This window comes from Filicampus tigris, chromosome 4 (assembly GCF_054856515.1).
Source record: "Filicampus tigris isolate MCC_2025a chromosome 4, RoL_Ftig_1.0, whole genome shotgun sequence".
Classification (NCBI taxonomy): Eukaryota; Metazoa; Chordata; class Actinopteri; order Syngnathiformes; family Syngnathidae; genus Filicampus; species Filicampus tigris.
The window spans coordinates 27,977,908-28,001,954 of NC_141220.1; the positions used below are offsets into that span (position 1 = coordinate 27,977,908).

At 44.0% G+C, this 24,047-nt stretch overlaps 1 protein-coding gene across 10 annotated transcripts in view; it reads right to left on the reverse strand.

Moving 5' to 3' along the window:
- Positions 1–24,047, reverse strand: part of LOC147149252 (unconventional myosin-IXAb-like) — a 95,645-nt gene that overhangs the window by 62,118 nt on the left and 9,480 nt on the right. For 9 of the 10 annotated variants that reach the window (XM_086027463.1, XM_086027462.1, XM_086027467.1 and 6 more), the window contains one exon: positions 8,414–9,387. In XM_086027463.1, the coding sequence (XP_085883589.1) occupies positions 8,414–9,316 (903 nt within the window). In that variant the 5' untranslated portion in view covers positions 9,317–9,387. Of the gene's footprint in view, positions 1–8,413; positions 9,388–24,047 lie in introns of those variants that run through there. The other variant, XM_086027470.1, reaches the window with a different exon arrangement.

Genomic DNA, 24,047 nt, shown 5'->3' on the forward strand with positions numbered 1-24,047 from the left:
GTCTTTGGACTTCAAACCAGGCCAAGAGGAAAGCTGAATGCTTGTTAAAAAAATAAAAAAAAAATTTAAAAAAATGAAAAATTGGGCATATTGAATGGTCCTCACCACAATGATTTATAGTACAGCGTCAAGTGACAATGGAAGATTTCTTTTATTTGGGCCTTGAGCGCATCTTGACTTTTTTGGCTCCATTTAACCCGTGTTTAACATCATGACTAATCCTCTTAGAAGCTCAATCAATTCTATTCATCACTCTGACCGCACAACAATCTAAATATAGAACACAATAAACACTTTCAGTCCCAAACTGCGGAAATTCCCGTGAAATAAAATCAAGAAAAACCAACCCAAAAAGATCTAAAAATAAGTATGTATACTGAGCAGAATGAAAGTAGCGGTGACTGCGCCAACTGTGTGCAAATTCTAAATACTGTAGAATAATTACAGATGTGATTGGCCAACTAGAAATGACTAAAGTGTGAATGTGAGACAAAGGGCAATCAGTTTTCAAATTGAAAATGCCTCCTGGAAGCAGTGACACTGGAGTCCATAGCGAGTAAGCGCTAGCATACCTGGTGCTAGCATACCTGGTGCTAGCATTAGCCTGAAATCTGGGTTCTACTTTGCAGTCAATACAAGAGACAAAAAAAAACAAACAAGACTTGTTGCACCAGAGGCGGTGTGAATGTGTTGTCACGTGGCAACATTTTTTAAATTTGCAACTTTGGGGCATTGCAACATACTTGGGACTATCTGGGCTGTGTACGGGCCAACAATGCGAGTCCACTGTGACCAGCTGTTTGCAGTCCAAACTGCAAAGTGTCCTCGGCTTTCCTGACAGAGGAAAGCAGGAATGCTCCCGAGAAGGACAGAATGTGAGGACGATAATCCAGCAAACAGATGTTGGGGAGATCATGGAAGAATGCTGGCTTGCCCAGAGGACACGGATTACCGGCGTGGAAGCGCTAACAGGAACTCGGCAGGACGCATCCGTGACAGGGAGTCAACACATAGCAATGTCAAGTGAATGTTTAAAGGAGAAGTCCAAAACATATCCAAACATCTTTTTTTTCCAAGAATATGTTCTATGCAAGACCACTAGTTGAAACAAGGCATTCTGATAAATATTGCGTTTGTAGGATAAGAGTTAATCCACTCGTTTTTAGCCATCACTGGGGGCGGGCATTTTGTCACTTCCGTCGACTGAAAATGACATAACAGTTGCTCAGGGTTAAGGTAACGACCAATCACGGCTCACCTGTTTTCTCAAGCTCGGCCGTGATTGGTCGTTACCTCAGCCCTGAGTAGTTGTGATGTCATTTTCAGTCGACAGAAATGACAAAATGGCCGCCCCCCTGTGATGGCCAAAAACGGGTTGATTTTGCTGCTCAACTCATATTCCACAAACGAAATATTAATCAGAATGCTGTGTTTCAACAAGTGGGCCTGCTGGGAACATATTCTTGAAAAAAAATATGTTTGGGTTGAATTCCCGCTTTAAGACAGAATTATTGAGGCATACAGTCAGAAAAATACAGAAAGAGCAAAGTCAACCGTGTATTCACAAACATCAAGAACGAGCAGAAGAATTGTGCAGTCAAAGGACAAGAGCAGAGGGGACCAATACAGCCACAAAGATACATTGTTGCACACTCACCCTCTCGCAATTGTACCCCGGTGTACAAACAAAAAATTAATAAATCCATCCGACTATCTCAGGGCTCACTAACTTTTTAAGATACTTCTTGTATACTGATTAACCCTTACCGATTAAGGGCTACCAGTTGCAAACACACTTCTCAAATAAATATGTACATATTACCTTTAATGATGTTTTATGTTACGAATCATTCTTATTTATTTTTTCTGAAGGCACGACTCATGTTAACGTTTTCCCCACCATCTTTAGGAAACCAATATACTAGCAATGTTCCTAGATACTGTTCTACTATTGGATGGCGATGCGCATTTAAGTTTACATCTGATTGGTCAAAGTCAGATAAAAGCAGACAATTTCGAAAAAAAACATCGATGTCTTTATGCTACGCATATTTGCACCCGCTATTATCTTCATGGGGATATTTTTTCGATATATTGTGCAGCCCTATTCTATACTACCGCGTTGTCACATACATTCACTTAGTTGAGAAATAAGAGAGGCAGTTTAGCATTTAAGAGAGTTGCAGTTTTTGTTGAAAAGAGAGAGAGAGAGGAAAAAAAATCAAAGATGCTTCTCGTTATGCACCAAACAAGTACTGTGAAAATGCACCGAGCCGTGGCCCAGAAGTCAAGGTATGCATCATACCGTTAGCATAGAGCAGAGGAATCCAGTGACAAAGATACAGAAAGAGCAGAGGTGCCATGATGGATGGCGGCTGCAGACGTCCTTTCCTTTTGTCTCGGGTGAACGAGTTCAACTCCTCTGCTGCTGTAACTGTACACCAAGCTGCAGACTGACAACTTGAGGGCGAAGAGCTGTCTTCCATCCTGGGCTATTTGGGGCCGTCTACACCTTCTGGAGCTCAAACACACTCAAGGTAGCAAAGTCTTAAAAAAGACGCCGAAGAGAGGAGGGCCCAGGCACTACCTGGAACCATCCATCAGCCACGGGAGACAGGTCGCGTCCCTCGGGGGGCTGCTTTAGTGCACCGAGGACATCTGGATGGGAAGCATCTGGTGGAGGGGGCCGGGCACGGGGGGTGAGGGGGGGGAGAGTTCCGCGGGAGGCCACAACAACACCGCAAACAGGCTGTCATCTGGACCTGTCTAGCACCACGCAATTGGGGTTGGCAGCCGACTGGTGGAGAACCAGGAAGTTTGTTTGTTTGCATGTTGTTTTTAAGACTTTTTCTTAATGTTTGTAACCAACACAAGGCAAGGTACTTCCAGATAGTAGAAACGTGACTGACTACCCCTGACTTCAACTGAGATGACAAAAAAAAAAAACTTGCACCAACAGATTTACCACTAAAGGTTCAGATTTCTATAAATTTACTCTGCCCCAAAAACTCTCAGGTAGGACGATAAATAAAATAAATAGATGTGGATGTACAGAGAAGATGGTGAGTAGGCACTTCTAAAGGGGGCCGACCGGGAAAACAAACTCCATCATCGCGTTTTTGGGAGGCATTTTCTCCCAGGTTTGTATAAAATGTTTGCTTGGGTTGTCGGCTAGCGGCTACCTTGCTAGCTAGGGCAAAAGCACAACTGTGCCGTTAATCCCAGCAACAGAAAAATCGATTGCAGTGGTACCTTGACTGACGAGTGACCCCATTTAGTTGAGTTTAAGAGATGGGGCATTTTTTTGCTTTGACATGCGAGCAAAAATTTGAGAAACAAGCGCTAGCAGGGCAGCAATAAATGTAAATTACCTCCGACCTTGTGGAAGCAATTGTCCTCGCGCATCTTCACCTGACACATTCAAATGCGAAAGCAAGAAGGCTAAAATCATTATCGGAAGCATTTTTGCCACCTGGAAGTAAATGTCCCGGCTAAAAGAGTCTACGAAGAGCCAGAAGGGCACAAATAGCCACAAAAGCCGAGCGCTTCCCATCAGGCTTCCCATCAGGCTTCCCGTCAGCGCCGTGACCACATCGCCACTGTCATCTCTCAGCTCGCATTACGCCACCATCTGCACTCGGTTATTGAAGACGTTGATTCGACAACGGGTGGGACGTCGCGCGTGAGGTGATATCACCCGTCTGACGCGTGGCCGCGCCGCGAGCCGCCTCGAGCTCAATGAAGGCTCAGCAAAGCCGACAGACCGTTTGCTGAGATTCTTCTTTTACACGCACAACACACTCAACGGAACGTTTACAAGGTCATTTCCTCTTGACAACAAAACAACAATTGCCAAAGGAGAATCGGGGATAAACTGGAAGCCCACTAGTTGAAACACGGCATTCTGATAAATATTGCGGTTGTGGAATAAGAGGTAAGCAGCAAAATCCACCCATTTTTAGTCATCTCGGGGGGCGGCCATTTTGTCATTTCTGTCGACTGAAAATGACATCACAACTGCTCAGGACTCAGGTAACTAGGTCTTCTGAAGCTGAGCCGTGATTGGTCGCCCCCTGAGATGGCTAAAAGGGGTGGATTTTGCGCCTTAACTCATATTGCACAAACACAATATGAATCAAAATGCCGTGTTTCAACTAGTGGACCTGCTGGGAACATATTCTTGAAAAAAAATATGTTTGGGTTGATTTTCTCTTTGATGTTACTCCAAAAAGTTGTCATTTTTAAACATTTTTTTTGTATGTGTTTTCTGCCCGTGACACGACTTTTTCTTGTGAAGCTTTTTTTCTTATAAAATGACAAATTTGCAAACTTTCTGACTTCCTTTGTGTAACTTGGCAGCTTGCTTGTTGTAATTTGACGACCGTTCTCACAACTTTAAGAATCTCTCTCATAACATTGTGATTCTGTTCGTGTAACAACTATTTTTTCACTTATGTTTAATTGGTTGTGAATCGCGTGTACGCTCACGCTCATTTTCTTCGTAAAATTCACATTACGACTCAAGTTTTTTTCAGTGAGGTCCTAATACGTCCAGAAGACCTTTTGTACGTTTAACTTCCCCGCCAAATCAAAGAACAGAAACGTGAGTCGTGGAGAAACAGTTGAATACATGGGTTGATTTGCTGGCAAAATTAAAGCGACACTGACGTTGACCCTTAACAACGACATATGAGGTCTTACCCTCAGCAACTAATCATTTCTTCCAACGGGGGGCCTAAGTGCGCATTTGTACTCATTTGACGGACGGCATCACTTAGACATTACAATGATAGTAGTCGTCAGACATGCACACCTGATGCCTCAAGGCACATCTGCCACCAGTCTGGAGGCGGAACGACGCAAAAAGCAAAGGTGTAATTATTTATCAGTATCTTTTTGTCACTATGTATATATATGTATATATATGTATATGTATATATATATGTATATATATATATATAAAATTAAAAAGAAAAAAATCAAATAAAGGCCTTTCAATCAAATTCTTTTCAAACCGCTTACCCTCACAAGGGTCTTAAATGTTAATTTAATTTTCAAGCGTCTTAAATGAAAATACAAATAACATTATTACTTGACCTTATGCATTGTCAACTATGTGTTATTTTTATTTTATGTATAGTAGGTACATAATTGTACATACAATACAATATTTGATGTACTTAATTATCAAATAATACAATACAGTAAAATTGCCATTTTAGAGTGGCCTTTTATTATAGGCAGCCTAAATCAAACCTTTCCATGCTGTCTAATTAGCATAGCGATATGCCACAACGTTTAACGTTATCAACAAGGCTTTGTCCTCGCCGCTGGCAGACCACCACACAAAATTGCAGTCATTTCCAACACAAGCATTTCTACCTTGTCGTTACGAAACAGATTTTCACCACCGACCACCCGTGAAAACGACATCGACACTCTCGAGCAGGGACGAGCATTTGACTATATTTTCCGAAACAGAAGGAAAATGACTGAATTGTTATTTTTTGTATTTTCTTTTTCTTTTTTTTTTTTAGGGGTGTTCTAAGCAGGGTGCCATATGATAGTCTGCTTGCAGAGTTAAGTAAAAGAGACGCCTCTTTGAAGCTATTTGCCTCCAATTAACTTGTTTTACTCCAGGCAAGCAGAGAGGGAGGGGCGAGCAGTTACGCACGGAGGAGGGAGAGAGCAAGATGAAAGAAAACTACAAAAGCGGATTCATTTTGCTCTGTTGATGTGCATTGTACTTAAAAACAATCCAATTGTACCAGTGGATACTAGTTAGCCCCAAGGACAACATGAGTAGCCCACAGCTCTGTTCTAAAAATTGCTCACCAGTGATGGGACACTGTGACTTACTAAGATTAAAACCAGAAGAAGAATGTTAACATGAATTTATTTAATGTTCCATGTTTATCCTGTACCAAATATTCTGTTTAAAATTAAAACAGATTGTGTCCAACAGATAAAAAAAATGCCGTTTTTATTTACTCAAAGATTTCAACGAAGGTCAATTTAGAGCTGTAATTTTAATAGCGTGATACTTCAATATTTTAGCTCAGTGTTATTATGCCGTGCAAATTTTATATGCTATGCTGACTTTAATCGTAAAGCGGTAAAACGCTCAAATTTGTCCCGATTATCGGTGTGTACCGATTTAACAAGGCTAGTTGCGCATCTTTGCTTTGGAAGACCTCACGAGATCTGTCGTCATTTGGATTTTCTGGCGAGAGCCGAAACAGCGAAGCAGCTGCGCTGGAAGCTGTCAGCTGCGTTCACGTTTTCCAGATGACGAAGCCGACCGACCAAGCGGCCGGACTATGAGTCAACATGCACAGCTGCATGCGGACGAGACCTCCACATGCATCCTGACAGGATGTTGCATGCCGGACAACTACAGAGAGGATTAAAAAAAAAAAAAAAAAAAAAGAAAAAGATGAAGAAGAAGAAGGTCCTGAGTTCACTGGGTCACGTCTGTCCAGCCGCAGAGGTAATGTCGCCCTACCAAATTTTCCCCAATGAAATTTCATAATCCATAGTCCATTATTGATTTTCTAATCCAGGACAGATTAGGCAACATTTCATGAGCATCCCCCCCCCCCCCCCCCCCCATCCATCAAAGCAGAGATTGGGCAAACTCGGTTTCTGGGTCATATCACATGTAGCCTCGATATGAATGTCATATGAGCTAAATATAGGACGAGGGAGGTTTCTAATCCGTTTCATGCCTCCGCTCATGAGCCGCGGCATTCCCAGGCCAAAGGAATAACCTGCTGCCTTCTCTTTGGATTTCATCAGGGCTTTTGTCACCTCCACGTCTAATTTAGAACATGTGAGCGGGAAGCGGAGCTCGAGGATGAGAGTGAGGCAGCTGCACGGCAGCGGACTGCTGGGAATTCCCGACTGAACAAAGTCCAATGGTTGACGTGCTTTTTTTTCCCAGAGCTGGGCATCGCCTAACCCTTCACGAAGTTCCCGTCTTCATATTTAGCCGGCCCACGTGGTCCCCAGTTGGTTCGGGTCAGCCAAACGGCGTCGAGAACGGACTTAAATCGGTACCACCACACGCAGCTGCCACATTTTATCCCACCTGCCGATTCCCAACCAGTGCCGGTCGCAAGCTTTGATCGAAACGGGTGGCTTTGGGTCAGGAAGGGCAACCGGACTGCACCAAACATATCATGCAAGTGACTCGCCTGACAGGCAAAAGTAGCTGCTGCTGCTTCTTAGAAAATGTTGGCAATAAAATGTACATTATTGTTAACCACAGCTATACTGATAACTTGCTAACCTGTTTCTTGGTAGCTTTAACTCATGAGTGTGGGTCATTTTTGTCCCTTGTTGGATCCAAATCATGACCCAATGCGCTGGGTCAAATCCTTAACTCAATGTGCTGGGTATAAATAACCCAGCAGTGGCTCGGCCCCTTTGGACCCAGAGCTAGCTTAGCCCAGTTTGGGTTACTTTTTGGGCTGTCCTTGCCCACATCCAAGAGCATAACACTACTTTTCATTTTGCTTGAAGCTTGCTTGTACCTCAAATTTTTGCTCAAGAAAACATTTCGCCCTAGCAACGGGCAATAACTTGAAAAATTGCTAACTTAGGGTACCATTGTAGTGAGTATGGTACAGCCTATCCCAGAACTTTCTCAAATCATCCGTCCCCATTGAAATGAATGAGAATGCCATTAATGCATTCTAGCTGCCCCCCCCAAAAAAAAACAACACCATTTTTCATAATGTGAATTACAATAAGAACAGCACTCTATAATATTGTGCTTTATAAAAGTCTGAGTGTAAATAAAAACTGTTCTTGCCACATTTTTCACTTCATTTTAATGGACATTGAGCTGCTCCTTCTTGCTGTGCCAGCCTTGGCCACCAAAACGCAGTATGAAACAGACAAACGGCTATACATGGAGACGGTCACTCCAAAGTAAGCCGCAGTGAAATTGTTCGTTGCAGAGGATAAAGAATATATGTGAGGTGAGTATTGTTGTACTGTTTGCCTCTGTTACTGTGCCGCTTGTGTTCAAACATCGGCCGCTTTTATAACACTGTGATACCAATGCTATTTGTTAGCATGGTGTTTTACATCGATTGATAGCATTAAGCTAAATGGACCCAAGCTGAAGCAATATCGTTCTTTTAAATATAGAAGGTGAAATTCAACGTCATTTAACAGCGTCAAGCCTCTTTTTTGATGACTTGTTCACCTTCTGCCAAACTGCTATTGGTGTCAACTAAGTAAATGGAGGTTACTACCACCGTACGTCAAATGTTTGCATGCAACTCCAAGTGGAAGAAAATGATCCAAACCACAGCCAGTGTGTATTTCAAGGCACGGCTGTAGTTGCTTCCAGGCCAACAGGCGCGAGTAAACATCAAGGCCAAACGTCATCTTTGCGTCTTACCTCCAGCACGGGCCCCGCCCCCAGGATGATCTGCTCCACGCCGCTGGCGAAGCCCTTCTGACTGAGGGCGGTCAGGTGGTGAATGAGGAAGTTGGTGCTCTGCGTCTTCCCCGAGCCGCTCTCGCCCGAAATGACGATGCACTGGTTCCGGCGCCGCTGCAGCATGGCGTGGTAGGCCACGTCGGCCACGGCGTAGATGTGCGGCTCCAGCTTGCCCAGCGCGTGGTTGTCGTACAGTTTAACGTACTTGGGGTTGTAGATGGGCAGGAACTGGAAGGGGTTGACCACGATGAGGATACTCCCGATATACGTGTATATCTTCTCTTGGCGGAAGCGCGCCCGCAGGCTCTCCAGAAGGGCGCGCTCGGTCAGTTCGGGGAGGGCGCACAGGTCCGTCGGGGGGTCGCTCCCCGCCGGTTGGGGGAGAAAACCCCGCTCCACCATGCGGCGGCGCTCCTCGGTCACCCGCAGCCACATTTGGAGGCTTCCGCCGTAGTGGATGGACCCGTCCAGGTTCTTTTCCCGCAGGAGGAAGCGGTAGTCCTCGCCGCTGCCCAGGCCGCCGCGGTTCTCCAGGGCGCTCCGCGGCCACAGCATCATGCGCTGCACGGGGCAGTCGCCGGGGTTGAGGATCCACTCCTCGCCGCCGAACTCCTTGACCTCGGCCAGCACGTAGCACTTGGTGCGGTCCAGGCGCAGCCGCTCGATGAGGCACTCGATGGCCTCGGCCGCCGTGGTGTTCTTGCGGGCGCCGACGGGGCAGTAGATGGTGCCCTCGGCCAGGGAGCCCGGGTACACGCGAAGGGTGAACTCCTGGTCCTCCAGGCGCCGCCGCATGCTGCCGCTGGCGGCGGCCATGTTGGCGCTGCTGGCGTAGCTGCAGCTGCCATCTTGTAAGCTCATGGTGGCACAGCCGCGCCCATCAGCACTGCGCTCTTTCCGGGCACGCTGGCAGGAACTCAGGACATCCCAATCTGAGGGAGACAAAGGCGGGTTGAAAACGACACGCTGAGCGTACATTCACAAATATTCACGGATGTTTTTGTTGTTGACATTGTTTTCAATATTTATTATATTTTTGCTAGTTTGTTTTGTTTTTTTGCCCAAGCCAAGAGCAAGATTTCAAGCAGCCAACCTCCCGCTATCACAACCAACCCATTTTTATTGACGGGCAGGACATTGAGTTTGTGGAAGACATTTTGCCACAGGTATGTATGAGATGCTTTCGCAAAACATAACGGCTGGCCTTGTTAGCTAGCGTCAGCGCGACAGCGCGCTCTCCATTTCAGTGTCTGTGATATTAACCTGAGTAAGCAACAAGTCAGTTACTTAGCCAGTCCCGTCAATGATCAAGCCAAGCTTGTCTCAATTTCCACTCGTGGTGCCATCGGAGCATTTGCCACCCGGACGCATGTCAAACGTCATGGTGAAAAAAGCTCTCTAGGCTAAGCAGGTCAAGATGGTATCATCTGTACGGCGTCACATGGTGTCCACCGCTCAATAAACATTGTGTCGGGATGCTAAGGGGAACTTCTTTGATGAATGCAACAAAAAAAAAAAAACAAGACCGCAGGGACATGAAGTGATGCAGAACAACAAGATGCTTTATGTACTTACAGCGTGTCACTGCCATATACTGTAACTAACCACTGTGCATCAGTGTGTGTTTGTGATCATGTGAGAGCAGAGTCCCGCCAAGATTAACAGCTGCCACCTTCCGCACAAAAGTGAGCTCAACAATGGACTAATTCACCGCTCACTTCCTTGCCTATATAGTGGCCGCTCTCTCTCCCTCTCTCTCTCACAAACACACAACAAAGGATAATTGATGCTAACAAGGACAGTGGCTAATGTCGCTAAAATGAACCACAACACAGTGTGCGCCATCACTGATTACAACATAGAGGGTTTATTTAAATGGAAACATGGAGCTCCATTCGTTTGTTGGATTTCAATTAAAAGGGGAAATCAACCCAAACACATGTTTTGCAAAAACATGTTCCCAGCAGGCCCACTAGTTGAAACTCGGCATTATTATTGGGGTTTTGTGGAATATGAGAAATCCACCCGTTTTTGGCCATCTCTGGGGGCGGCCATTTTGTCATGTCTGTCAACTGAAAATGACATCACAACTGCTCAGGTCTCAGAAAATAGGTCAGCCGTGATTGGACCTGAGCCCTGAGCATTTGTGACATCATTTTCAGTCGACAGAAGTGACAAAATGGCCACCCCCAGAGATGGCTAAAAACGGGTGGATTAATAACTCTTATTCCACAAACGCAATATTTATCAGAATGCCTTGTTTCAACTAGTGGGCTTGCGCAGAACATATTCTTGTAAAACAACTTCCATATGCCTCAAAATCATTTCTCCTTCCACATTTCAAGTTCCTGTGAGGCTTGCTCTTTCCCGCTTCTCTACGGCTTTGCATACTTCAGTGAACCGAAGGAGCGTGTTTTCGGAAAGTAAGAGAAGACACAAACTCCACACAGGAATGCCTGAGCTGAGATTCGAACCCAGAACCACAGAACTGTGAGGCAGAAGGTCTGAACACTCGGTCACCACGCTGCCCTGCTAAACAAACGCCAAATGTCAAAGCTGAATAGTAAAAATAATAATCCATTTAATTTAGGATGCACTTTACATTTCAGGGTGCTAAAGCTGAATAAATACTTCCTCCGTTGAAATCAAGCCAAAACCAGAGCGGGGGCTTCTGCGAGATTCTGCGGCGCAGTCCTGAAAACGCGTCTTTCTTTTTCCACGCTTCGCCCACCATCCATGGAGGAAACACACGGCCGGGTGTGCGTCGCAAACAAAGACGACGACTGTGACCCAAGACGAGACGGGGCCCGATTCCAAAACAAGATAGAGAGAGCGACTGAGGGCCGCAACAACTCGCACTTTATGTCCGAGCAAAAAGGAACAAAATGGAAGAAAAACAAGATGACCCAAGGAAACAACAAGCTCTTCATTCACTTCAAATGTCACCCTCGTAAATTGGTTAACCAAAAATGTTCCAATCGTGCAACAAATTTGCAGCATATTCACTTAGCACACGTAAAAAAAAAAAAAATCAATTTATCCCTAATTTCATACTTATTTGAGTAATTCTCCGCCATACAAGCAAAAATGAGGCTGGGAATCCGCAGGATTTTCCATAAGCAATTGCCATGAACTCAAGCATAACAACGGTTGCTACGCTAGAGTTCACGACCCCAAAACATTTTTAAAAATCGCCGATACACGCCAGAGTGTTGTAGCAGCACAGCTAGCCGCCGTGTCGATGTGGCGGCCATGTTGGCAGGGGCGACATTCCCATTAAAGGAAATGCGTGGAAATTGAAATGTGACCTCGGGGTCACGGTGACTCATTTTGCGATGCTGGGTCACATTTGATTGTAAAATCATATGTGATAGCTGCTTACATTTCCTTACATTTTGAATTCCTGGGGAGCAAGCCACCCAAAAATTGCAGATGCACTTTATGAAATAAAGGATATTACGGATTACCAGATGATAAAGCTAAAGCCCTACTTCGAGTAATGGTTTATTTTTAGGGGTTGGGGGGGGTCACGAGCGATAAGTCCAACTCTATTGACTCTAACGCTTCCGAAAATCCACTCGACGACCATCAAGCACACACACATACAGTGCAAGGGATTAATTTTGTGGATTTTTCGTAGGTTACTAGAGCTCCTTTTAGTAACGCAAGAGTAAACAAATGGAGAACCTTCATTTTATGCATCTATAGAAGCTTTTATGTCTCATACATTGTGATATTCCCCCAAAAAATAATTTCCCTTGTTGATAAACAGTAGAACACCAGGATCCCATTTGATGGGATTTGCCCGCAGTGTGAATTTCAAATGAGTGATGTCGCAGCAAAAAGGGCCAAGATTGACTTTTCTGTACATTCACTTTTTGTTTCGCTTGAACAGGACTGTCATCGACCGGCGAGCTCATGTGAGTGAATTCAGACCTCTTGGAAGTGAACCAAACCAAAAAAAGCGCTTCAGATTCACTTCTCCATCATTTCATTGTGATCTACTGACAGCACATCAGAACTGGATCCTCTTCTCAAAGAAACTAGTCATGTGAACGCCCTTTTCCTGCAGATTCACATTTGGGTTTACTAAAGAACTGGCTTCGGTTTACAATGGTAGCTTGACATGTGAGTGGCTCCAAAAAAAAAAAAGAAAAAAAAAAGGAAGGCCATAGTCAGCCATTTACTGAATGTGACAAATATAAAATGAAAACACTCACATGGCGCAACATGAAAGATACACTACTGTAATACAGTGTGTGTATATGCTTGATTATACTTCATTAAACCACTTGATTTTTTTTTATGTACTCTTACGTTGTGTTATGTTTTTTATTTTTAGATTGTATAACACAGCTGCCATTTTCCTTGTGGTGTTTTTTTTTTTTTTAGGAACAACAACAAATACGTAACACTTCAGTTCATTTCAATGGGGGAAAAAAATGTCGTTAATACACAACTTTAAAAATTTAGGGTAAGCTACCGCCGTCTTAAAAAGTACAACCTGTGGGAAAAAGTGTTCGAAACGGGGCGAGCAAGGAGTGACTCCGTTCTTTTTGCCTTTACACTGCCAGTTCATTTGAAAAACAAACCAGTTCTGGTCTGAATCATTCTTATCCTCCTCTTCCGCTCCCCTCCCTCATTCTTGCTCTCCGGCCCGCACTCAGTTCTCACCAGTGTAACAGCAATAAACACCAAACCTCAGCATTCCTCAAAACACACACACACACATACACACACACAAGCACATACATAAACATACATGCAGTGCACTACAAATCTTTTTACACAGGAAGTGTGTTTTCCTGCCTGAGCCCAAACTCAGACTGGTACTGTAAACTCAAAGAAGTGTATCATTGCCACATTTATGTCTTGGCACACAAACTCACGCGTTCACTCACCCCCTCTTGCATTTGCGCTGATAGACTGGCACACTCACCCAATCACACACACTGACACATTCTCAAACACATGCACTCGCTCGCACTCACTCATTCACTCGCGCCAGCACTCATTCGCTCTCACACAAACATGCTCTAACTCACCCAGTCATACACACGCATACACTGACACTCAATCATACACACATGCAATCACTCACTCACACACAAGCACCCACCCATGCACTCACTCACACATGCACTTGCTCACTCTGTCATGTCATTCACACTGACACTGACACATTCAGTGACTTAATCACTCACACTACTAAACACACTCACTCACTCACTCATACTGACACATGCACTCACTCACTCACTCACTCACTCTCAGTCCTACGGTCGATTGGAATGTGTGACTGTTTGAAATCAGAATGATGTTGGATTTATGTTGCATTTTGTATCTATTTTGTCACACAATTACTTAACAGAATTGAAAAGAATAAGCTTGTCCTTATACCAAAGTGGCCACACATTTGTGCGCTAAAGTATCAAAAAAAAAAAGGCCTAACGGAACAACAACAAACAACAAATACTTTGTAGTATGTAAAGAGCGCAAAAAGACAACACCATACATACATCGTGAGTCATGTGCATCAACGTGTGTGTGTTTACAATGCACAGCGGTAGCCCATTCTGAGTACACTAAGTACACAAGAAGCACTGGCACGGGAACATCTACAGATGGTTGGAGGTTCCATCTAAATGTGTGTGCGTGCGTGCGTCTCAATTCCATCGGGAAGTAAGTCCACAGAGACACAAACATGCACGCGGACGTGCAGCGCAGAGTCATTCGGGAGCACACTTGTGTGCGTGTCATTATTTCCCATCATGCACTGCTCAGTTGAGACCACAACACAATATATTTCACCAAAGGTCATAAACTACGCGCACGCAGGCGCGCACGCGCGCACATGCTTATCCCGAACTGCAGCGTATGCCAAGTGCACTGTGGTGTCGCTAACGTTGCGTGTGGCGTTGTGGGATGACATCATCCCTAAATTGGCATTATTGATTTAAGAGCTCCCTGAAAAAGAGGCCACTAAGGGAGCATCTGTTTCCATGGTTACCGCCACACGCTTGATTGAAATCAATTTGAGGCACCACTCCTTCGAGAGCGACACATTCAAAGGAGAGCGAAATGGGGGGGGGGAAAAAAAGCAATTTGATTGGATGAGCACACATTTGATGTTTTGGGAGAGCTTGTATTTAAAACTGTTTTATTTGTACTGTATAAATTGTACTTCCTCGATTTGTTTATTATTTGTTGGGACTTCATTTTAATTACTTGTATACTGTACAATTGTAACGTTTTCTTTTTGAGAGGCTTCATTCATATATATTTACTGATTACCATTGCATGGATCTATATTTTATTGATAATATTTTACATCATTTTATTTTAGTTTATTCTGTTGTAGTTGTTTTGGATATTTATATGATATTTTACAAACACACACACATTTATTTTTTTCTTCATGTTTGGTTTATTTTGTTATTACCATTCTTTGCACTTATATTTGAAATGTTTTATGTTACATTTTGGCGCATGTTGTTTTTATCTTCTTAAAAATGTTGCAAATTTTTTGATTATTATATTATTATTTTTGGGATCTTAAATTGCCCCATATACTGTAGTCTAAGCTGCCTTTTTTTTTTAAAGCCTTGAAAAGCAGCTAAAGTACCAGCTGATGTTCCTTCAATCATTGTTTTAATAAAAAATTGAATACAACATGTTTTCAAGCAATTGTCTTTGCGTGCTTTTGGGTCACAATTGATCTTGTGATCAGAATCAAGCTGTCTCGAGCCTCCACAACTGCTACTTTTGAGTGACGCATCGGTCATGAAAATGCGTTAAACATGCCGCTAAGTGATATCATTGCTGGAGGATGACGGTAGTGACGGTAAACATAATGGCACCGGGGGCGGGTCTTAACGCGGCCCTAATAGCTCCATCATTTTCATTGATACTCCGGTTACCGGCTCAGCTGCCGATTGGCCTGGCGGCCGTGTGTCTTCTGCGGGGACGATGATCAATATCAGCTTCTGGTCTTTGTTCTGGTCTTTGCGCATTCAAACGATCAATGGCGAGATGAGATTAAATTTTGGGAACACTGCGGATCACCACATTGGATTTTTTTTTTCCTAACCGCAAAGCTGTCAGCGAATACAAAAAGTCGAGATGTTCAAATAGCAGAGTGAGGAAACATGCAATGTTAAAATATGTATGGTAAACTGGCCACATCAGGGTTTGTTCAATCCAAAAACTAGTCTTCAAACAAACATACTATGTAAGCTAATTTTAGATAAATTATCTACCAATAAAACAAGAAATGCTGCTGTCTTTCTCTGTGTTTGCGTGTCAATTATTAGCATGTTAGCGAGTATCACTCTCATTGCTCCTTGGGGATAATAAAGTTCACCCTGACCTTTTGAAATAGGACATGACTAAAGAGTACGACGCAAATTTTAAATAGTACCTAGTACGTACGGTAGTACCTAAGTGGTTTTTATTTGCATTTGTTTTTGTGCTCATGTTGCTATCTTAGCTATATGTTGGCATGAAAAGTGGAATGTTTTATCTCAAGAGGCTATAGCACTTTAACATCTGTCCATAAGGCATGAGATATTCACAGATTAGCATGATGGGTCCACGCAGGTTGTTAGCATTTTAGATATTAGCATTGTTAGAACTCCCGTTTTGTCACGGAAAAAAAAAACCCAAGCAAATGTGTCGTAACCGCCATGTTAGCAAAGGATAGTTGGCTCACGGATGGTGAGAAGAGAAGCAAGTCTGCTGGAGGTCTGAGATCCGCACTTAAGTGAAACCGCTGACTTCACTCAAACAGCCACGGCGACGTCCTTGCGCTTTCAATTAGAAATTGTTTTACAACACGTCTTGGCTCGGTGAGTCACACAAGAAATACGCTTGGTGCATCCAAGTCATTCACTGACAGACCAGAGGAATCTGCAAGGCCGTGTTTAGCCGGGCTGTTGTCTGGGCCGCGGTCCAATACAAGAGGAGCGCGACAAAATGACAAGGCACCCAAGCAAACTAGACCAAGGGGCGACAACATGGACCGATGCAGTGCTCAAGACCGCAGGACGTGTTTAGTTCCTGGGGAAAACCCGACTACTGTGTGTGTGACCTCTTTTTTACCAAACTAAACCTTTTGGGTTATATCTGGCAGCGCAACCCCCCAAAACAGCTTTTCCTCATCGCTTTCAACTCAGGTCAGAGGTCGTCGATCACTTTCCGCCACATGGAAGTGCCTGGCTAACAATTTTTATTCAACATTATGAAAAGGTCTATGAACTGATGTTTCTTTGATTCAAAATTGGACTCTGTGTCCAAGTGTCAACTTTGTCAAGGTCCTCTTTTTTGTTGTTGTGCTCGGAGCATGACAGCAGCCATGTGGTCACTTTCACTTCCACTTCAGAGGCAATGGTGTCGCATCACTTCCTGTGTGGGTCACTCCAAATCATCAGAGAGGCTGCGCTTCCCCGTACAGTACTTTGTTTTTTTGGAGTCATGCAGAAAGCAGAACGATTTGAAGCTAGGGACTAACCGAAAACGGACACAGTGTCATCATCAAACATCAAACATTTAAGGCATTTTCCTCTCATTGGCTATGTTTACATGGAAACATTTCTTTCATCCAATCAGAGTTCGGATTAAAATTGGAATCGGATGCACTGTTTTTATGGACACTAAAAATATTGATCCGATGAGGACTTGCGTGTTCGCGCATCACACTTTCGATTGGAACAAATTATTTTGACGTGCAGATTGACCAAATACGCTGGAAGTAGTAGTATCAGAAGAAGAAGCCGTAGCGACTTCCGTGTCAACAAAACATCGCCTCGTCCATTTCTACTTTAAAGGTTAGCGTTATTTCGCATATTTTTCCCGTTTGCGCTGCTACGTCAAGTTAACAATTCCTAATGACCAGTTCAGTCTTGAGCCCGCCATGTCTTTCGCTCGCTGTTTGTACTAGCTTCTGGGAATAACAGAAACGCGTATACTGACGTCACAGACATGCGCAGTAAAGACGGTTTGTTTTCCGAAATTTCTGAATAAGTGTTTTCATGCGCGCCGATCGGATTATCAATCGACATAAACCACCTCTCTCGTTCGGAATAAAATCTTGTTCAGAACTGGATTAATTGGGTCGGAGTATTCCGAATGGGGTGTGTACATGAGACGTTTTTATTCCGATCAGGCTTTTAATCCGAATAAATGTGTCCGTGTACACGTAGCCACCGTTCACTCCGAATGTAAAAAATTATGAATCGTTTTTACAATCACACCGACTAGGCAGGAGGTGAAACGGCTTCACTTCAATCCAGCATGCTTCTGAAAACACTTGAGACGGCTGGCCAAATCATCATCATCATCATCATCATGGTGGTTGCCATGGCAACAGACCTGGCTCACTCGCCCTTTTCCAGCCTCCTATTGCGATCCTGCGCTGATTAGATACCGGCCTTAGACAGACGGAAAACAACGCTGGAGAAGGTTTTGGAAATCCTTTGAATGCCCAACGAACAAATGGGAGGGGAGGGGCTGTCAAATTCCATTGGCGGGAATCACGGGCACGCACACGCACACGCCAACAAACAGGCCGTGTGTGTGTGTGTGTGTGTGTGTGTGTTGAACGGTTTTAATGAGGCCATGTGACTCGCAGCTGGATCTCTGTGTGATTGGATTGTTCCAACTGCACGCATCAAACATGACATGACAGCGTGCGAGTATGTCTTGGGGTGCGTGTACGCGCGTGTGTGTGTGTGTGTGTGAGAGACAGCGACAGAGAGCGAGGGAGAGAGTGAAAGGGTATCAATGACATGGATTAGGTACAGCCCATTTAGTTCCAAGAATGCGTCCATGAAGTCGTGCGCAACGCACACAAGGATGAGCCTCGGGGCACGTTTCACACGCGCTACACACATCATCACGTTCAAGCTGTGCAAAAAGCCCACCGCCAGTCATGGACACGCATCCATCGCTTTATCAAGTTCACACCTCGGAACATGCTGGCGTGAATAATGCACGTGCCTCCTCATCAATAAATGATCAGTTGAGCAACTTAAAGGTGCCCCCCCCCCCGACAAGATGATAGTTTCTCATTAATAACCAATCGTAAACAAGGATTAAACACACCCCAAACAAAGATTCACCGAGATGTACCAGTGACTTGGCAAAGCGCATCGATGTAGTAGCCAAAACATGCCCACAAGTAAGAGTACTGTTCATTTAGAACGCAGGTGTCAAACTCAAGGCCCGGGGGCCAGATCCGGCCTGCCACGTTAATTTATGTGGCCCGCAAAAGCAAATCATGTGCATCCATTTCCAAGATCCTTGCTAAAATATGTAACAACATTTCAAATTGTCATGTGTAATTAATAATAACATTGATATTTTTTCTTTGTTTGCCTTTTTATAGTAACTTGAACAGTAACTGAACAAACTATGATTCTGGACTTCTGATTTCAAAACGAGTACATGATCAAGTTGTTTTGTATATGCAATAATTCGATTTATTTGGTTCCATCAGCCCTCTGAGGGAAGCCGTAACTACAAAGTGGCCCGTGACAACAAGAAGTTTGACGCCCTTGCTTGAGGATGAAAAGACTTAAAGGGGAAGTCAGAAGATGCCCTCGGGGGCATCCATCACTGCCGACAGCCTCTCAAAATATCCTCACGCTCTTCTTTATCATCGCCATTGACTCTCCCCGTGGCAAGTCGCGTCCTCCTTGACAATCGCGCCATGTTTTTGTGGTTCGATTAAAAAAAAAAAAAACGTTTCACGGTTGCCGTTTTTTTGATTGCAGTACGTTGGTAGACATGCAACGCTGAACCGCTTGAAGTAGGGCGAACAGTCGCTGACTATACATTTTATTACACGATCGTCCACTTCCGTCGTTGTTTGGCCCGCTTGGTGTACGGTGGGACTAAGACTCCAGCACCACGAAACGCCTTGAGATTGACTTCTTTTTATACTTGTGTGACAAATACAACTATTTTTCAAATGAGACACGCAAATGTTTTATTTTCTGCATGTTTTACTAACAACAACATTTAATTGATTTTCACAAACTGTGCGGACAAGTCAGACAGGTGTGCTAACCACGAAATAACAATATCAAAATAATAACAATTGTGTGTTTTGTTTTACCATATACTGATCCGGAACAACCAGTTTTCCTCAAACACACCTTTAAAATGTCGCACGCACACGCACAGACGCACCGACAGCGTGCAAGACGTGTCGTGCAGATGCTGCCAACCATCCCCCCATCCCAGCACCGCACCCCCCCCCCCCCCTCCTCCTCTTCTTCCAGCCACCAAATCCACTTAGTGGCCACTGTTGGTGTATGCGCGCGTCTTCACAAAGGCAGCTGCTCTCCTCCCTACTTCCTCTAATCAACTGCCAGTCAGACAGAGATGAACTGAGCACTTCCACCCTCCTTCTATGATGAGCTCCTGCACCTTTAAGAGCCTTGATTTACCCAAATATGGAACGTGACCCCATGAAAATAAGTCCCTAGTTGTAGCCAATTTGCCACACATGCGGATAAGGCCGATTGTCAACATGGAAGACGATGTTGAATTAGGATTATAATCACAAATTATGCATAAACAAGGACATGTGTGTTTTTGTTGCTCTGCATTCAATTTGAATTATTTAACTCCACCGTGCACACCTTGACTCCACCACACACACAAATGTTTTCGCGCCATGACAACAGTCGACGCCACTCCCTTCGTTGTTCCCGGCCAATCAGAGCTCTCGGTTCACCGGCGCCCCTTCATTACTGGCTGCCTCCGAAGGAGATCTGAATTACCGAGGTGAGGACAAATTGTGTACATTGGACGAGATGATTATGAATAAGACGCTTCAATTGATATCAAATCTCCCAGGCAGCGCAGACCTTCGCCTAGGCAGGCCTTCACAACAGCGGGACATTGGTTTCAAATTTCATTTTTAGCAAAGCAGACACGTCCAAAGTCCGGCCCGTGGACCAGATGCGGCCTGTGGTCAAATTTTATCCGGCCCGCAGCCTCCGTCATAAAATGAATAACGTCTGGCCCGTAGCGCCGTTGACAAGCGTATAAAATACATTCTAAATGCAATTTCACATTAACACACAAGAGGGCAGCAGCACTCTGTCCAACCCCCCCCACCCCCCTAACAATATGGATATGGATTTAAATTCTGAAAAATATTGACATATTAGCAGAGTGGTGTTTAAACTTTATACACAAAGTACTTCCTGGAACTAAAATTACAAGCACCGCCATCATGGCCAACTTTAAATTGCTGAAGCATAGCAGGGATAAGTGTCATTGAAAAAAGAAAAGGAACCATACTACGATTGGCAGATGTGTCAATTTGTCACAGAATAGCGCCAACTACTGTCAAGGAGGACTTTTTTTTTTTTTTTTTTTGCCTCAAGTATCAGTGACTAGTATCGAAAGCCTTCATGAAAACGCGACACCTTACAATAAGGCTAGCTTCGGCCCGATACCGATAATTGGTACCGGTACTCGCCCATCCATAGTATTGATCTTGTATGAGTAATTTGTTAATTCTCATGGAGCAGTTTTGGAAGAAACGTCTTATGTGTTTATGGTTCATTGCATTGCTGTCATCTCTCCCTGTCCATTCCCCGCCATGTGTGGCAGTACCATCCCCAATGAAACACTGACAACACAATTTAGTCTCAATCCAATCCCAAAGAAAAAGCCGCACAAAAGTATAAGCTTTCGGTCCAAGCCTTGCTCATGCAAGAGACCAACAAAAAAAAATGACATTAGCTCATGACATGAGTCTTCCTTCCTGTCAGAGACATTTAAGAGGAGAACCTCAGAGACAAACAAGACACGTCACTTTGGGCCGCCTCTGAAGCCCACAAATGACGCCGCTAATTGCAAGGGGGGCCAAGAGAGGATCTCTGGCTGCCGCCTCTCGGCGGCGACAGCCACTCGGTCTGTCAGCGTGAGCCACAGCTCCATCAATCTGCCGCTAAAACGACGCAGAAAACAGTGCGCTCACTCGCTTGTCACACTCAAAGAGGTTGGACGCACAATGCCTGTCATTGGACGGTTTATTGATGAGCTCCGGGGGGGCTCCAGAAGCAATATCAAACAGAGATGTTGATCAAAGACAAGCTAGCTTAGAGTAGCCCTGAAGGTCAAAGGATGATAGTGCTCATCAGAAAGAAATTGTTTACAAGGATGGAAGGCCGTTTTTAAAAGTAACTTGTGGTTGTGTGCGTCACATCGAAGCATTCCTTCATCGAAGAGTCTGGAAATTGCACAATGGGAAGAAGTGACCAGCTCACTTTTGAGGCTAAGTTGTGTTTGTGGACAGTCATCGATTGGAGAATGTTTCTGTAGAACAAAAAGCTGATTAATTCAATCAGAAATTTTCGTGAGATTTAATTTTAAAGACATATAGCCTAGCCCTAGTCGAATATATAATGAATGGAATTTTTGGGTCTGGCCAAAGTCAGCTGGGATAGGCTCCAGCTCACCTGCGAGCCTAATGACGATTAAAGGCTATAGAAAGTTTCAGAGTCAGGCTGATTTTGGTTGTTTTTTTTCAATTTAAAAAACAAAACAAAAAACAATTGCTTTTCTTCTTTGCTTCCAGACGCATGCTCTGCTTACACTATAACGGGCGGTAATAGAAAGGAGCTACACACACTCAGCAGACGAGAAGAAATGTTGCTCCCTGTGTAACGTAGGTCAACTCAGAATCCCCCAGATCCTCCCCCTATCTTGCTTGTTTAATTTCACACTTGAGGAATGAGCAGGCTCCCCGGACCCACAACTATTTCTATTCAATACATTCAAAAGTCCATTTTCCATAGCATCTCGCCTTGAAAAGACGGCCTGCACCGTTGAAGGTTTTACGACGGAGAGGGATTATTCCTATTTATATGACTTCCTATGGGAGAAATACTTTCCGAAGCCAACAACATTCAATGTGCGCTAACTGCCGTCAAAAAGTGGAGTATTTCCATGGAACAAGTCTCAATGAAGCGTGGTTATTTGCACATCATTGACAATGAATGTGATTTAGCGGCGAGTGTCAGTAGACGCACAGATGTTGATCATCTGACTGCAGCCGCCGAGGCGCTACAAAGCATTTTCTTGTCTCCGCACACTCCACTCCAATCAGCGACCGTGACGCGATTTTCTCATATCACGACATCGCAATCAACATGCACACGTCGCCTTTAGCTAGGGAACGTATAGCGCGGCGCCGTCCCGTACACAGAAGCTCTTTTTACACCCACAGTGCACATTATGCACAGTTTCCACATTAACACTGTGCTTTCATTTACTATACTTAATGATTCCATTCAAATGTGTTACACATGCACTATAAGTGACATAAAAATCGTCCAAACTCATTCACTGGCGGCTGTTTTAGAGCATATTGACTGAAATTTCAAGGCGAACAGAAGATTGCGGTCTAAGAAAATATACGCACCAAACTTAATAAAAGAAAAGAGTAGGTCAGCGGGTCGTTCCATGCCAAATCACTCAGTGGGTTTAACCAGGCAGATTTGGGTTTCAATGAAACTTGGTGTACTTGGCACAAGAGTAAATCTCAAATTTTGGGTCAATCGGAGCAGCAGGTTGGGAGCTACAGGCCGCCGATTGTTCACATTTTGAAAAAGGGGTGTGGCCACCCTTATATCTCAGGAAGTAGTGGGTCAAACTTCACAAAAACGGGTGTTGTTGGAAAAGACAAGGATTCCAAATCTGCAATGCTTTCGAAGACTGGTGCATATTTTAGTCACTCCGACTTTCAATGAATATCTCAGGGTATTAGGCTTCAAAGAAGGTGGCCACGTCTCCCAAAAAATTTCCAAATTTGGTGGGCCATAACTAACAAACCCCTGCTCTGATTAATCTAAAATTTGAGATTTAGTATTGTGCCATCCCTATCAACAAGTACACCAAGTTTCATTAAAAGCAAAAAGTCTTATCAAAAATACGACTATTTATATAGATATTCAACTCTGAAATGCGCTCAGTGAAGTCTATTTTTGACATGGCATTTTTCATTCCTTCCATGAACTGTCATCTTTTCTCCCAATCACGACACTTTCTACTAGCCCAGATCACCGCTTTTAATACCATACAAACACAAAATCTGTTCAAAGTTTTAGGTGCCTAAACTTGTCTGACTCAAAAACATGTCGGCATTTCTCTCCCTCAAAATCGACGTGACGAGCAGAGATTCACCCCAAAACTTTACCTTCTACACAAAAGATGCGCTGATCTCAGGGCACATAAGAAAGCGGCAGAAAATGACACAAAGAAGTATAGCGGAAATAAAAAGAGGCAAAACCTCGAGGAGCAAAAGTCAACTCCACCACTGACAGAAGCCTTCACAAGTGGTCCCAAACACAAGAAAAGCCAATTTTGATGCATGTTATTTTTTATTTTACCCGGAAGAGAAACTTTTGACTCCAAAGAAACCCGCAGCTTGAGGGAACGACATTACTTCTGGTCCGTGTAAAAGCATTCTGGGAAAGCACTAATTGCACGTAAAAGCAAATCAAGGCAAGTGGAAACATTTGGATGAAATGTTTACTTGGAAACATGAAAATGAGAGACGAAACTGGAACCC